General features: G+C 45.5%; 1 protein-coding gene across 5 annotated transcripts in view; it reads right to left on the bottom strand.

Annotated features, from left to right (window-relative positions):
* Nucleotides 1-696: 696 nt before the first annotated feature.
* Nucleotides 697-14,544, bottom strand: part of COL26A1 (collagen type XXVI alpha 1 chain) — a 172,047-nt gene continuing 158,199 nt past the window's right edge. For 3 of the 5 annotated variants that reach the window (XM_014308859.2, XM_031060597.1, XM_031060594.1), the window contains 4 exons: nucleotides 11,924-11,968; nucleotides 10,592-10,636; nucleotides 9,905-9,989; nucleotides 697-5,349 (listed from right to left, as the gene is read on the bottom strand). In XM_014308859.2, the coding sequence (XP_014164334.1) occupies nucleotides 5,177-5,349; nucleotides 9,905-9,989; nucleotides 10,592-10,636; nucleotides 11,924-11,968 (348 nt within the window). In that variant the 3' untranslated portion in view covers nucleotides 697-5,176. The remainder of the gene's footprint in view (nucleotides 5,350-9,904; nucleotides 9,990-10,591; nucleotides 10,637-11,923; nucleotides 11,969-14,544) is intronic. The other 2 variants (XM_031060595.1, XM_031060596.1) reach the window with 2 other exon arrangements.

Genomic DNA, 14,544 nt, shown 5'->3' with positions numbered 1-14,544 from the left:
GCTGCAAATATCAGCAGATTTGAACTTACACTGCTGGGCAGAGCACAATTCTCTGTCTGGCTTGATCCCCCCTCACAATCTGCTGCAGCCTCCTGTCCCCTGAGTGCCCTCACTGAGCCCAGGCAGAGCTGGGATCCCTGGGTCTGCCCTGGCACAGAATTCCTGCAGGAACTGGAGCAGGAATCTGCCAGGTTTGGGCAGAGCCTCACTCTGCAGTGCACAGCAAGGTGCTCAAAGGTGACCTGAGAGGCTGCCTGAGGAGCTAAAACACCTCCCCATGAGGGCAGGATGAGCTCCTGTGTTTGGGATGTGCCCCTGTGTTTGGGATCTGTCCCTGTGTTTGGGATCTGTCCCTGTGTTTGGGATCTGTCCCTGTATTTCACTCTGGTGGCTGGGGATGCTGAGGGGTAGCTCTGTGTGTCCTGCAGACAGATCTCTCTGTCCAACACCTGCAGAGGAGTCAGTGCCACCGAGGGCAGGGAGCCCAGCTCTGGTTTTAGGCAAGAAAGGCCCTTTTTGCCCTTTTTGCCCCTCCAGCCCACAGCAGGCCCTAGATGCACATCTTGTTTTTAAGAGCCCTGCCAAGGAGCTTTCCCAAAGAGAAGGCTGAGATGTCAGGAAGCAAAAGCCCTGATTTCAGGCTGCAGTTTGCAGTTTGAACTTGCTCTGAACTTCATAAATAGAGGACAGCTGACATGATATTCATTTACAGTAAGTTTATTTCTCAGTGCATTACATGAAAGGTCTTTGGTATTTGTGGGTCCTTGAATACTGTTCCCACTCTGCTCCGTAAGAAAATGCTGAATACAAAACATTCCATATACAGTAACAAACCCCATAGCAAATAAAGAGAAATAGATATTTTGAAAAATAACATAGCAATATGAAAACAGATAAGTAACCATGCAAGAGGTGGAACAAACAGGTTGTGTTTACAACAAACATTAAAGCCTGCCATAAATGAGTTCATCTTGTCAGACGAGATTTATTCTTGCTCTAAGTTAAGAAATTACACGTGATTGCAAGATACTGCCTATGGCTGCCCTATAAAAGACCAAATGGTTGTAAAGCTGATCCCCAGGAGAGAAGCTGGGACCATTGGCACACATACAAAACACACTGATATAAATAAAAAAGGTACTGTGTAAAATAACTGGTGAAGAAGTTACCATTTCCTTCTGTGGCTGGGATGTGCCTCGTGAACAATTATAGCACCTTTCAATGCCTTGGTTTCACAGGAAACCAAGAAATCACAGAGACTCTGAGCAGTTTAACCCCTACACCCCCAGTGGAATGTCATCTTGAGTCAGACAGAGGGTGTAAACCTGGAGGAGGATGGGTTTCCAATCATTGCATCAGGAGGGAAGTTCAGGAGCTGATTGTCTCTGGAAGCCTTTGTCACAGTGCTCAGGGTCCCATGTGACAACAGCTTATGGCAGACACTGGAGCAGAGCCCACCCAGCACTGCATGTGCTGCTCCAGGGCTGGGTCTGATTTTTAAGGCCTGTTCCTTTGAAAATTGATAATAAAATTACTCTGGAGTTTGGTGGGAGCAGGTGAGGGCTCTTCTTTCTAGTTAATTCCTATTTCCCTGGGTTGCTAGCAATTCCTTACAGTAAGTGCAAATTAGACCCTCTGGAGAGGAGCATTCTCTGCCTCCCAGGAGTTGCAGGTTGCTGGTGAATGTGAGGGTGCATGACTTGCAAAGGATTTTTGTTGTGCAATGTGCTGCTTCTGGTTAGCTCAGGGCAAGGAAAACACTACTACTACCAGAGCTGAGCCAAGTCAAAAACACACTGGAGCTCAAACAAACATCAAGAATTTCAAAAAAGTCTTAGGGAAAAACAAAAAAAGAAAAAAAAAAGGAAAAGAACACACTATGGTATTGCACAGTATGTATGTAAGATAAAGCACTAAACATTTCAATTAAAATATATTTCTAAATGAGCACGCATTCAAAATAAATCCCCTAAGTTACATAGACATGGCAAGAAGCATTATATGCCCTGGCTGAAATGAACCTCAGGATCCTGCCCATGATGGAGAATGTGGTTGGAGTGGTTTGCTTGGTCATCAATCTCATCAATGTCAGTGTGTGAGGCTGTGCTCACCTTTAAATGTCATTAAACTGGGGTGGCACAACAGTGTGGTGCAGCCCTCGTGTGAGTGGAGAGGAATGAAACCCCAGCAGAGAGAGAAAGTCCATCTGGTATAATCCTGCTGTCCCCCATTTAAAGACACAGCACCTCATCAGAGAGATGGGGCTAAACAAAGCAAGGAGAAAATATTACATAGCTCATACTATCAATAATTCAAGTGGTCTCAACCCAAACCTGAACAGCCTTTTGACAATTGACTTGGCAGGATTAATTGCAAACAACTTCCATTAAATTTTCCTTTCATTCTTGTCAGTAATTTGTTTTAAATAATATAAAATTCCAAATCCATGTCAGTATGAATGGCTCACCAATGTGAGTGACTAAAGCATTACTTTGAATTCAGAAGAGAAACTTGGAAAAAGAAAGATTTCTCTTCCAGTTCAGTGTGGAGCCTCTGAAATGCCAGGGAAGTAAAAATGGCCTCATTGTATTCCTTCTTCCCCAAATTCAACCCTGTAGTTACAGGACCAGTGAAACTGAATTTCCCCATTTCCCTTTTTAAAGATGCTTTGGTTGGGTTTGGTTCCTGAAGCTGCCATGAGGACAAATGGTTCCTGTGGCCTCAACTACAGCTGGCACCAGCCTGCCCAGTGCACGAGTTTAGACCGAACTGAGATTTCTCCTCACTCCCCAGGCCTGATGTTCCAACACCAACTGGCTGATTTATCTCCTGGAAGCCACCAGTGGGGTGATGTGATCCAGACCAAGATGGTCCCAATTCACCCCAGAGGTAACCAAGTATTCTCAATTCCTGCACAGGAATCAACCTGCAAATGAGGAAACATCCTTTTTTTTTGGACATTTAACTCTTAGATGGAATGATTATTCCAAGAATGTTCCCGTGCTTGGCTGGCCACAAACAGAGCTCTTGCCCTGCCCGTAGTGAAGGAGGAACTTGGGCTCTTAGAGCTCCTCAGACATCCTCAGAGTTAGTGCTGGGCTTAGAGTTAGTGCTGGGGGTGAAACCAAGACGCATTCAGAGAGTTTTATTTGCTTCTCCCCAAGGGATTGCAGATACAGGATGGCTCCTTGAGCTCAGGAACCTGCTGGACCTGAGTTTTACTCATTTTCTTGTCTCTCTACACCACAGCTGTAACTCAGAGTGAAGCCAGGGACCTCCTGAGGCTCCTGCAAAGCTCTGGGTTTGTTTCTTGGGAAATTCAATCATTCAGAAGCACAACCTGAGCCAGGTAGGCTGAATGAGCCCCACAGCTGGCACTGACCAAGCAGGGGGAGGATGCAAAAGCAGGGCAGGGACTTGCCTCCCTGCTGCCTCCAGCACAGCTGGTTGTTATTCAGCTGCACAGCAGTAAAAGAAGGTTCTGGTGCTTGCTCAGCATCAGCTTTGCCATTTCACCTGCCTGGGGATGGCTGGGTTCCTGAGGAGCAGGGCCAAGCCAAGGCATGGTGGGTTCACCTAGAGGAGCCTGTAACCTGCTCATTTGTGGAAATGCCAGGCTCCAGGCTCTTCAGAGGAAGGATTGGGGTTGTCTCTGTTGTTGTAAACATGGCACTGCCATGTTTACAGTGTTTATGGACACTCAATTTAATGTGGGGCTGATGCTGGGCTGGCAGAGCTCCTCCATTTTTAGCCTCATTTCCAGTGGGCTTTGCCTTGGGAAGATCACTTGGGGTGCTGGACTCAGGGACTGCAGAGTGTTTTCTTTGGAAAGCCTCTGACAGAAACACTACAGCAGTGCAGCCCAGCTTGCTCACACAGCTGTGTTCTGCACAGGAACCAGACACACAGGGGCCTTAACACAACTCAATTTGCCCACTTTTGTCCTGGGCTGAATTTGAGAACTGTCAGAACGTGGGAATTAAAAACAAAAAATAGTCCAGTCAGTTTTGTTGATTAACCTCCCCCTTCTAACAAAAATCACTGTCTACACGGATGACATCAGCTTGTCTGACCTGGTTAGCACAGCAGGTGGAGTGATTCATTTGTCACTGAAGGGCAGGTTCAACTTCTTAAACCTGGAAGCTGGTACTTCCCCTAAAATAACCAGTTATTGCAAAAAGTAAAATGACTCTGTATTTAACTCCCAGTGCAAGATAAGCTCTTGACAAGACTCTAATTCCCTAGGCTGTGGTTTGCTCCTACACTGTCTCCAGATCTAAATGGTGAGGATTTACTCACAAGATTAAAACAAAACACTGTGAAAACATTTTTCCTGATTGCTGTAGGATTAAGAAACTATTGCAAAATATCCTTTTCTGTGAATAGCTACTGCCACCACTTAAATTAATTATCTCTGGATGTATGCACAAGCTGAACACAGTATGGGAAAATTCTTGCACAATTCCATCATATCTCATGCAAACTGCTCTATGTTTTCACAGAAATAGTCTAAACTCTCTGAAGATAGACAGAAAGCCAATGTTTCTAGGAACATTTGCATTAAAAGTCCTTGTTTATCCAACCACAAATAGAAATAATGTCACTCACATGCAATTAGCAACATGAAGAGCCAGGATTTCGTTGCTAAAGTCCAGAAAGCCACCTGAATTTTCAGAGCAATACTTTTAAATGTAATTTGTATCTAATTTGTTCTTTGCTTAAACGAAATCCTTGCAGGTCATGCAGGAAACAAAAGCAGATGTCTCCAACTGCAGCAATGGACAAGGCTGAGGCTTGGCTTTGGCTCTGGGTGGGATGGATGGGCTTGGCCAGTTAAGCAGAGCTTTACTGAGTGACTGTCAAGGGCAGGGAGAGAACAAGGGCAGGGTTGAACCCTCGAGGCACAGCCAGGAGGTGCCACTCCTGTAGGCAGCTTCTGAGACACCTGACAACTGCTATTCCAAAGGCAAAACAACAAAATCAAGGAAAACATTCTCAAAACCCTCTCTGAGCTATGGATAAGTCATTCCCTGCAACCAGGGCTCAGAACTGGCCAGGAAAGGAAACCCAGCCACCAACACTGCAGCCTCCCACCCTCTTCATCTGCAGGGTGCAATTAAGCACTGGGTACTGGATCTTTAACTGCAGAACAGGCAGGGAGGACACAGAGATGCTCCTACTTCATCCTGTGGCTTCTCCTTCTGGCTTCAGCATCATCCAGCAGGGAGGAGAGGATCTGGTGGGCCTGGGGCTGCCGGGGTCCTCCTCGCTTGATCTTGATGCTGCTTCTCAGGGGGGAGCCTGGGATCACATCCTGTCCAGAGCCTGGCTCAATGGAAGACAAAGAGTCTGTAAGGAGAGAAAGTCATGGGAGAGCACTATTTAAAAGGGGAGGCTGAGGAAGACACTCGTGGGCCCTTCTGAGTGGTTCCTCTTGTGGCAGCAATGTGCTCCTATTGCTGGCCAGGGGCTGTGTACAAATCACCAACAGGATGGGACTGCTGGGAACTGCCTTGAGCTGTTTGATTTTCCAGCATCAGCCTCATTACATGGTTATGACAATGGGAAGATGCCATCAGCTCACATCCCAGGCAGCAGACCAAGAATTCAATGTTACAACTCACTTTTAAAGTTTTTTGGCCAATATCACAAAGCAAAAGCACATTGACAGTAGTTCTATCCAACCACTATAAGCACAGGTACATTTGGTTAAAACAATGCTTGCTTATTTCAAATACAATACCTGCTTGTGAGCCTTAAAACACAATGCACAGAGCTCCTTTATTAAGCTTAGAACTTCCTAATATCTCACTAGATAAACTTTTCTGCAGCTTAGGGAGTTATTCTAGACAAGTGTTAATACACAGACCATTGTTGTATGTGTCCTTACTTTTCTACTTTTTACATAATTTTTCTGCTGATTTATCTCATGTCTACTGCTTAGCTCTAATCACAGTTCTACTGCCTCTGGGGCCTGCCTTTTGCAGCTTTCCCCAAACCCTCTGATTTTATGAATTCCCACAATCTCCCTCCTGTTTGCTCTCCATGCAGGAAGCAGCTTTGGAGCTACAGCTTTGCTGCCATCACACTTTTCCTCCATGAGATATTTCCCTTCTGCTCTGCCTGAGCTCTTTGGGGTAAGTGCTCCTACTGCAGGGCCTGTTCTCCTTTGTAGTTCCATTCCTAAAGTGCTGTTCTGTTGTGTTTGTGAGGGTCCCCAGGACAAGGTGAGAGATGAGAATCTGACTCCATGTTCTCAGAAGGCTGACTTATTATTTTATGATATTATATTATAGAAAACTATACTCAAGAAAGAGAGAGGATACAGACAGAAGGTTTAAAAAGAATGAATAAAAACTCATGACTGACTCCTCAGAGTCCAACACAGCTGATGGTGATTGGTAATTAATTAAAAACAATTCACATAGAACCAATCAAACATGCACCTGTTGGTAAATGATCTCCAGACCACATTCCAAAGCAGCAAACACAGGAGAAGCATTGAGATAATTTTTGTTTTCATTCTTTTCTGAGGCTTCTCAGCTTCCAGAAGAAGACATCCTGGTGAAGGGATTTTTCAGAAAGTATCACAGTGACACTGTTCTTACATTAATTATGAATTTACTTGGGCTGCAGCAACTACTCAGCACTGCCCACAGACTCCTGGTGTTGGAGGATGAGCTGGTGGGCAGTGGGCAGTGATGCTCTTAGGGTTTAAGTACCATTTCCCTCCTAGCAAAGGACATTTGGAGGCACTGAAAGGATTGAATGCAAGGACTGACCCACCCTGGGCTGCAGCCAAACCAGCAACAATGCTGGGGATGGATGGTGGCTGTCCCTGCTCCCAGAGCACCTCCAGGTAACAGCCTCCTGCTCTTCCCTCAGCTGAACAAATTCAATATACGCTGCTCTGAGCCACTCTTCAGCGACAGATGCTGGTGGCTTGATCTGCCTCATCATTTCCAACGCCCCAATTTCTTCTTCCTTCTGCCTCCAGAGCTGGGTGTTTGTGTTTCCCTGCCAGGAGCCCAATGTGCCAGCCTTGGTTTGATCCCACCAGGCAGCGTTTCTGTTTCCAGTGAGAGTTTGGCTGCCAGAGGATTTGGGCTCTGTCTGCTGGCACCAAACCCTGCCAAACAATTTGGGCTTTGCTGTGTCCTGCTGGGCTGCTCTCTGCAGCTCCCAGGCCAGGGCAGCTCCAGCTGCCCTCCCAGGGCAGAGGAGAGGTTTGTTTGCTGGGATGTTTTGCCTTGTTGCTTGGGTGGCTGTGGTTTTGGAAACCACACTCAGTGGGAAGTTTCTTGGGAAAATGAGAGCATGGGATTGGCATTTCTGAGTGGAGTTTTAAAGCTGAGCTGCCCCCAGAACCTGTGGTCAAATCCTTAACACCTACACTGGGAACATGACCAGAGAGTTGGTGCTGGGTGATTTAAACCTCTGTGGTGCCTTTCAGTCCAGGGAGGTCTGTGCTCAAGGAAAATATTTTTGTTATTTAATGTCTTTTCTCTTTGTTTGTTAGGGCTTTTTTAACCTTATACACGAAGATGAACATAATTGCACAAGGAAAATATGCCTTAATTTCCAAGTTCTCTTTCTAAACAGTGTTTTTTAGGGCCTAAAATATGTGTGAAGTGAAAGAATGGAACTATTCAAAAGCACAGAGTAGGAATAAAATTATCAATACTTATGGGACAAAAAAATCCCTAAAGTCATACAATACAGGTGTTTAAATATGACCTAACCACAGTGCACAATCAAAAAACATCCATTTTTGCTGATGCAGTTACACTGGTATAGAAGTACAGATGGGTGTAAATAACTCATCTCCATCCCAAGCAGTAACAGATCAATACAAATGGTTTGCTGAAATGACTGTTTCAAAATAACAGCAGCACATACCTTGCTGCTGCTGCTCTATTTCCACAGAAAATGTGAAAAAACACCAAAATCAGGCAGCTCTGCTGGGGCAAGGTGTGTGAACCCCACTCCCAGGGTCTACAGAAGATTCCCAAGGATGTGATTTTTTGCTTTATATCACTATAAATGAAGGTACAAAGTAAAAGCCAAAGGAGGCCCAGACCCTGGATCTTGTAAATCCCTTTTTCTAATGGACTCATCCAGGGAACCCCCCTTTCCCTCTTCCATGGAGACCACCCTAGCTGGCATGGGTTGCTGCCTAGGAAATCAAGTGGGCATCTCCCTGGTACCTCCACCAGCTCAAAGCAAAGCAGCTTTTTATACATTTTTATACAAAATGTATAAAAATATATTTTTCTCCCCTTGGAATGAAAATGTGAACTGAAGCAGGATGAGAGCAAGAGGTAAGGGCAGGGTGAGTGTGGCTGAATCATGGGGTTGTGATTCAGGGTTTCCCAAAAATCTTATGCTGTTGCTGCCTGTTGCTTTTGGAAATAGCACTTGGAGCCTCCAAGGGCAGGAGGCCACTGAGCAGTGTTGCTCTGATTTTTTAAGATTTTCTAAGCCTTCTGATGTTTACATTCTTGTAACGAACTTTCTCACATACTTTTTGTAAATAACTTATTGTTTTGTATTCTTTTATGGAAGAAGAGAAATTTGATAGACTGTTGGTTTGTCCAGTGTCTTTGGAGAGGTGGCACTGTCACCCTCCAACCCACTGTAACTTTTAGAAAACTATAAATGTTGGAGTCAGAAAATAAACTTCTCTTTTTTCACCTTGAGAGCAGCGGTGTGTGTGTGTTGTGTTTTGTGTCCTATAGTGACAGAGCAGAGCAGGCTCCAGCCCAGCCATGCCCTGGCACTGGAAGGGTCCAGCAGCAATTCCATCCCAGCTCTGCTGCCTCCAGACAGGGCTGGGATCCCAAAGTGCTGCCTGAAGTGCTTGGGATGGAATTACTGTGCAGTGAGGCACTGTCAGGACTGCTGGGCATTTCAGCTACTTAGCATTCCCATAGCTTAAATTAATCTCCAAAGGCCACATCCCAGTAAAAGTGGATGCTGATCTGAGGGGAGGTGTGAGGTGGGCTTACAAGCAAGGCCAGGAATGAGGTTCCAGGTGTCAAGGACAGAAAAGTGCTCTGGGACTTGCTCAGTGCCATGGAGCAGGTTGGCTGCTCGCAGGCTGGGATAGCAGAGCCAAACATTTTGCCTCTAACTGTGTTTCTGAAACACAGAAGGTGTTTGTTGTTCTGGCACAGCAGGTTTTGGCAGCTGGGAGAGAACTGATCCTTGGCTACAACCTGGAAATAACCAACTCCTGTGACAATAACCAACACCATCCTGTGGTTAAGGGAAGAGAACATTCTTTAAGGGATGATGTACACACTGTCCCAGTGACGGGAGAGCCAACAGCCTCAAGAGATCACAAAAATCTATCTGAATGTAAAACATGTGGGAATTTCTTTAAATCTGACTGTGAAAATAGGTTTCATGTAAGTTACGATCACAAAATGTTCAGGGATCACTGATTTTCAGGGTGACATGAAAATCACTGATTTTCAGGGTGACATGGCAGCACTGTCTGGGCTTTCTCTGCAAAACCTGGTGCTGCACAAAGCAAGGGCCTCAGAGGTGTACAAGTCACTTGGAAGATGCTGTTAACAGGATTAAATGATCTGGCCTAAAGACTTGAACAAGCAGCTCTGTGGGAAGCTGGTGGATGATCTATGCCACATGGCTTGAGCTGCTGCTCATGACTTGGCTGCCTGAACTGTAACAAAAATCACTGTAAGGGTCATTTCACCTGCTACTGGAAAGCCAGAAGAAGTACTACAGCTGCTGGAACTCAAAACTAATTCATGGTACCTAGTTTTGAAAATGGGGCTTGAACAGACACCAGAGAGCTCAGGAGAGTGGGAGGGTGTTTAACCATCAAGCCTGAGCAGAGCCCTGGTTCCCTGGAGAAGAAAACCTTAGCAGTGCTTACCATGAATTCCTATCATGTGCTCAAGGATCAATACCCTCTCAGCTAAAATCTTCAGAGCCTCTCGAAGCTGTTGGACACCTTCCCCCTGCAAGAAAGAAAACCAAACTAACATTAGAATGTGTTGCAGAATAGGCTTCTTGTCCATAATGTCACTTTCATACTCTACAGTGTGCATGTTTAAAAATGAAAAGATGCAAAAGAGGAGATGACCAAAGCAGGAGTGCAGGAGAAATCCCTGTTCAAAGAGCTCCTCATGTACATTCAAGCTGTAGTTTGTTGTCCTTGTCACCTTAAGTGTGGGCTTGAAGGGCCAAAGAGATGTTGGGAAGTGTTTCAGGGATTGAGAGCAGAGATGTGAGAACTCCAATGCTCTGCACTTGCAGTTTGGTCTCTTTTGGGAGTCTGTCCCTCAGCAGCTGGGAGGGACAATAGGGAAGCAATTCCCAAGCAGCTCCATGTGACAGAACAACCTCTGGGGACTGAGGTGCTCAAGAACATGGTGACAACATGGCCAAGGAAACCTCACAGACCAGGATTTCTGGCACACATTAAATTCAAACCCAAGGCACACTTGCTCTGCACATTTAACTGTGGACTCACCCTCTGGCCCCCAAACCCACCTGTTAAAGGCTTGAAGGACAGTAAAGTGACAAAACCAAAAGTAAAACAGTAGAAACACATCCTTACATCAGCACCTTTGTCACCTTCCTCACCCTTCTTGCCTGGTTCACCCTGAAACAAAGGAAGGAAACTTGGTTACATGGGGCTGAGGAGCCTTCCAGGAGCCCTTGGATCCCTCCCCACCAAAGGAGCAAATTAAAGAAGCATTTCACCAGCAGGAAACACATGGACCTTCATGCCAGGGGCCAAAGTGCTCTCCTGAGCTTTGCCCTGGCTCCTGTCAGCTTCCCAGGAGGTCACCACCACTTCTAACACAAATGAACTTGTCCAGGAGTGGCCAAGCTGCAGGAGGGGCCACCTGCCATGGCCTGGGCCCCAGCAAGGCCACAGACATCTCACTGGGCTCTCAGTGAACAGCATTGTGTGCTAAACCACAGATATGTTGCTCCTTTCCCCCAAACATGGACATGTTTACCTTGATTTAGAACAGAAAACCCCTCCATTCTGCTTTTATTAATTAGTCACATCACCTTCTGCCTCTGAAGATGCTCACTAACATTTCTTGAACAAAGATCTCTCTGTGCTGTGAACATTGCTCCCATGTTTCCCCCCAGCCAGGAGGTTCATGCACTTTCTGAAGAGCAGATGCCAGGGAGAGATTCAACCACTCTAAGCTAAACATAAAACAAAACTAACAATCTAAAATAAAGTCAAAAGGCTTGGGCTCCTCAAACTTGTTGGGCATCCCTGAGACATTTGCAAAGCAGAGGTGAGCACAGGAGGAAGGACCAAGGAAAAGGTTCTGTGAATTTTATGAAATGATGAGGTGGAACCAAGGAAGAGAGATGAGAACCCTCCCAGAGGCTCTGGGGCTTCTCTGGAAGCTGCCAGCCAAAAAAAACCCAATTTTCTCCACTAGATCTCTGTCAGCCAACCTTCACCACCATTGGTTTGTTTCCACTGGCCTTATGTGCCAGTGCAGACATTTCCTCTGGGCATCTGTCCAGGTATTGCCAAAAAATCATTTGGACACATCTCTTAACTCATTACAGGGTTTCCAGCTCAGCTTGGCCAGCTGAGGTGCAGGAGGGAGTTGAGAGCAGCTGATGGACTTTGAGCAGTTTAACTGTGCCCACCTTTGGTGCCAGGAGCTGCTGTGTGTGCCCAGAGGGATCTGCAGGCACAGCCCAGCCCCCTGATGCCCCCTGGTCACATCAGCACTGTGCTTCACACCAGGAATGCTTCATTTGCAGAGGGATTTGTTAAGGTGAGGGTGTCTGGAACAAATGTCTGAGCTGGAGGCAGCAGAGCTCAGCTCTGGAGCAGCTCCAGTGGCACCTGCAGTGCCAGGCACCAGCCCCACCTGAGCCTGGCACCACCCAGGAGTGCAGCACTTACAGGAAGTCCCTTAATGCCCCTCTCTCCAGGCAGACCTGCTTGCCCCTGTTGGAAATAAAGGCAGTGTCATTAGGAGATTCTTTGCCACTTGACAAGAACACAGTGTAATTTTTACTAGGGGAATTAAGATGGCTTAATGGAAAAAAAAAAACCTTACACTTGGGATAATGTGTAAAAAAAATTCCTCTCCCTTGACATTATCACTTAGAGACAGCAAAAGGGGGTTATGGTTTTCTGTCAAGTATCAGCTCCAAATCCCATCAGGCTCTGGAGGAGCTGGGTTCGATACAGAGCTCCTGAGCTCAGTGCCCTCTCTGTAAGACGATTAGCAGGTTTTCTGAACTTTCCAGCAGTCAGTTACATTATAGCAGGAAGGAATTTGGCTGGAGATTTGTTTGTACAAAGACACTGCATTCTTCTCCCTGCTAGAAGTGATGCTGTCCCAGCCAGAACAGAGCCCAGGACTCCCACCAAGCCCTGATTTAATCTGCTCCTGCTCCACACACCCCACTGCTACTGATCAAAACACAGGTACAATATTTTGCTTGGTTTGTTTCTTTCTCCTGCTGTGCTAATTTTCACATTGTTCTCAGTGAGGGGTTTTTGTTCTTTTTTTTAAATTATTTTATTTTTTCTTTAAGAGAAACAGTTTGAACTAGTATGTGTTGGTTTGGGGCAGAAAGAAATGCTGTTGAACTGAACATCTTTTCCTCCCCAGTGTTCCCACCCTGGAGCAGCTGGGGCAGGGCAGAATCCCTGACCAGGGAGCAGTTACAGGTTATTTAGTGAGAAAGCAGGAGCTTGGGAAGAAGAGGCAAAGTGTAAAAGCATTCATAGAAATCCATTAATGAAACAGCCACATATTTCCCCTGGCTCTCCTCCTGTAGACACACACAGCAACAAACCCATCCTTTTTTCCCCCCCAAAAAAATATATACATATATGTACATGTAGAAATATATGTACAAATATGTACATATATGTATATGCAGTATATGGTATTCTAGTATATATATACATATACTACAGATATGGTAGTGGAAAGGGAGAGCTGCTGGGTTTGTGTCCATCAAATTTGTATAAAACCAAGGGGCACCTACAGAACATTCCCATGGAATTAATTCCTATGGAATGCCTTGCCAGCACCAGGAACAGACCCCTGTGGACAGGGAGAAAAGCCCAGTCTGTCAGGTGCTCCCAGTATCTTCAAGGGGAAGTACTTGGATTCTGCACAGGCAAAGAGGAAAAAATCTCAGAGAGGAGCACAACAACAGACTGAAAATACATAAACAGCCTGTGCTCCATGTCCAGGAGGAACAGAAAGGATGTTATCAGCTTAAAGGGGATCAAAGGATATTTAGGCTGGATGTTGGCAATATCTTTTATCCCAGGCCTCCCTGGTTGTGCTCTGAAGAATGCCTGGAGATGCTGGGGAGCCTCCCTGGCTGGCAGTGCCTGGGCTGAGCAGAGGCTGAGCGTGAGCAGCACACAGAGCTGAGCCATCCAGGGGCTGTGCTCTGACTGCTGCAGGTCTCTCCCACATCTGTTCTCTCCAAGATTAAGCAGCAAGAATGTATAATAACATTTTCTCAAATCTCAGTAGATGTTGTAAACCTCCCCCTCCTCTCTGCTTTTCTTTGCAGCTGCACAGCTCCTCTGCTCGAGCCCTCATTTTTATCCACCAAACCCAAAATTGCAGCATGTAGTTGTCAAAACCAGCATTCAAAGCCACACTCACAAAAGACAAAAAGCACACAGAGCATCCTACAGAAATTCTGACAGGAAAAGCTGGCAGCTTCCCTTTCCACACTAACTGGAAATATGGGTTTGGTTTTTTTCCTTTTTATCAAGACATTTTGATATTTGAAAATCTCATTTGTCCCAAACCTAAGAGGAGAATTACAATTCTAAATCCCCAGCAAGGAGGGAACAAAACCAAATTCTAAGGGATCTGTCAGGAGTGAATGGACACAATGCAACAGGATTTTGTTTCAAAATAAGTGTAGTAATAATATGGTATATTAGTAGTAATATTAGTAATATGGTCGACCAGAAACTACAGAAAAATGTTAAATAAATCATTGAGGAAGAGTTTTATCAGTTTCCTGGATGGAAATGTGACACTTTGCCACAAACCATGTCTTTCTATTTTTTAAGCTGAAAATAAAGATTGAATGGCAATGAGATTAGATGTAATTTGTAATCTGTGCATCCACCTCATCAGTTAATGTTTTGCTTTCTACCAGAATCTTGAATTCTAGTCCCAGAACTCCATCAGTCTGCAATCTACTTGTAAAGCCAAGTCATGCCCAAATTGGCTGAGCTGCACAAGGAAAATGGTACAAAAATGACCAACTCTGTCTTTCAGGGAAGTGCAAGTGACTTCTTTCATAAGAACAGGACCAAGCACCCAAAACTAAATTATAACAGAGATTTCCAAAGGCAGATGTGCCCCACCCTCAGATCTCGGCTGCTCCTGATGCCTCAGGAGGGGTGAAACAAGCACCTTGCACAGTCTGCACAGAGGAGCAGTTTGTCTGTGGCTGGTTATTCCCAGGAATTGGAGAAGTCAGCACATTGGAGTTCACTGATCTGCATTTCCCTGTCCTGGCTCTTCCAGG

The sequence above is a fragment of the Geospiza fortis genome, unplaced genomic scaffold, assembly GCF_000277835.1.
Source record: "Geospiza fortis unplaced genomic scaffold, GeoFor_1.0 scaffold425, whole genome shotgun sequence".
NCBI lineage: Eukaryota > Metazoa > Chordata > Aves > Passeriformes > Thraupidae > Geospiza > Geospiza fortis.
Note: the sequence above shows the minus strand (reverse complement) of the source record. Positions and strands in the feature narration are given on the sequence as shown.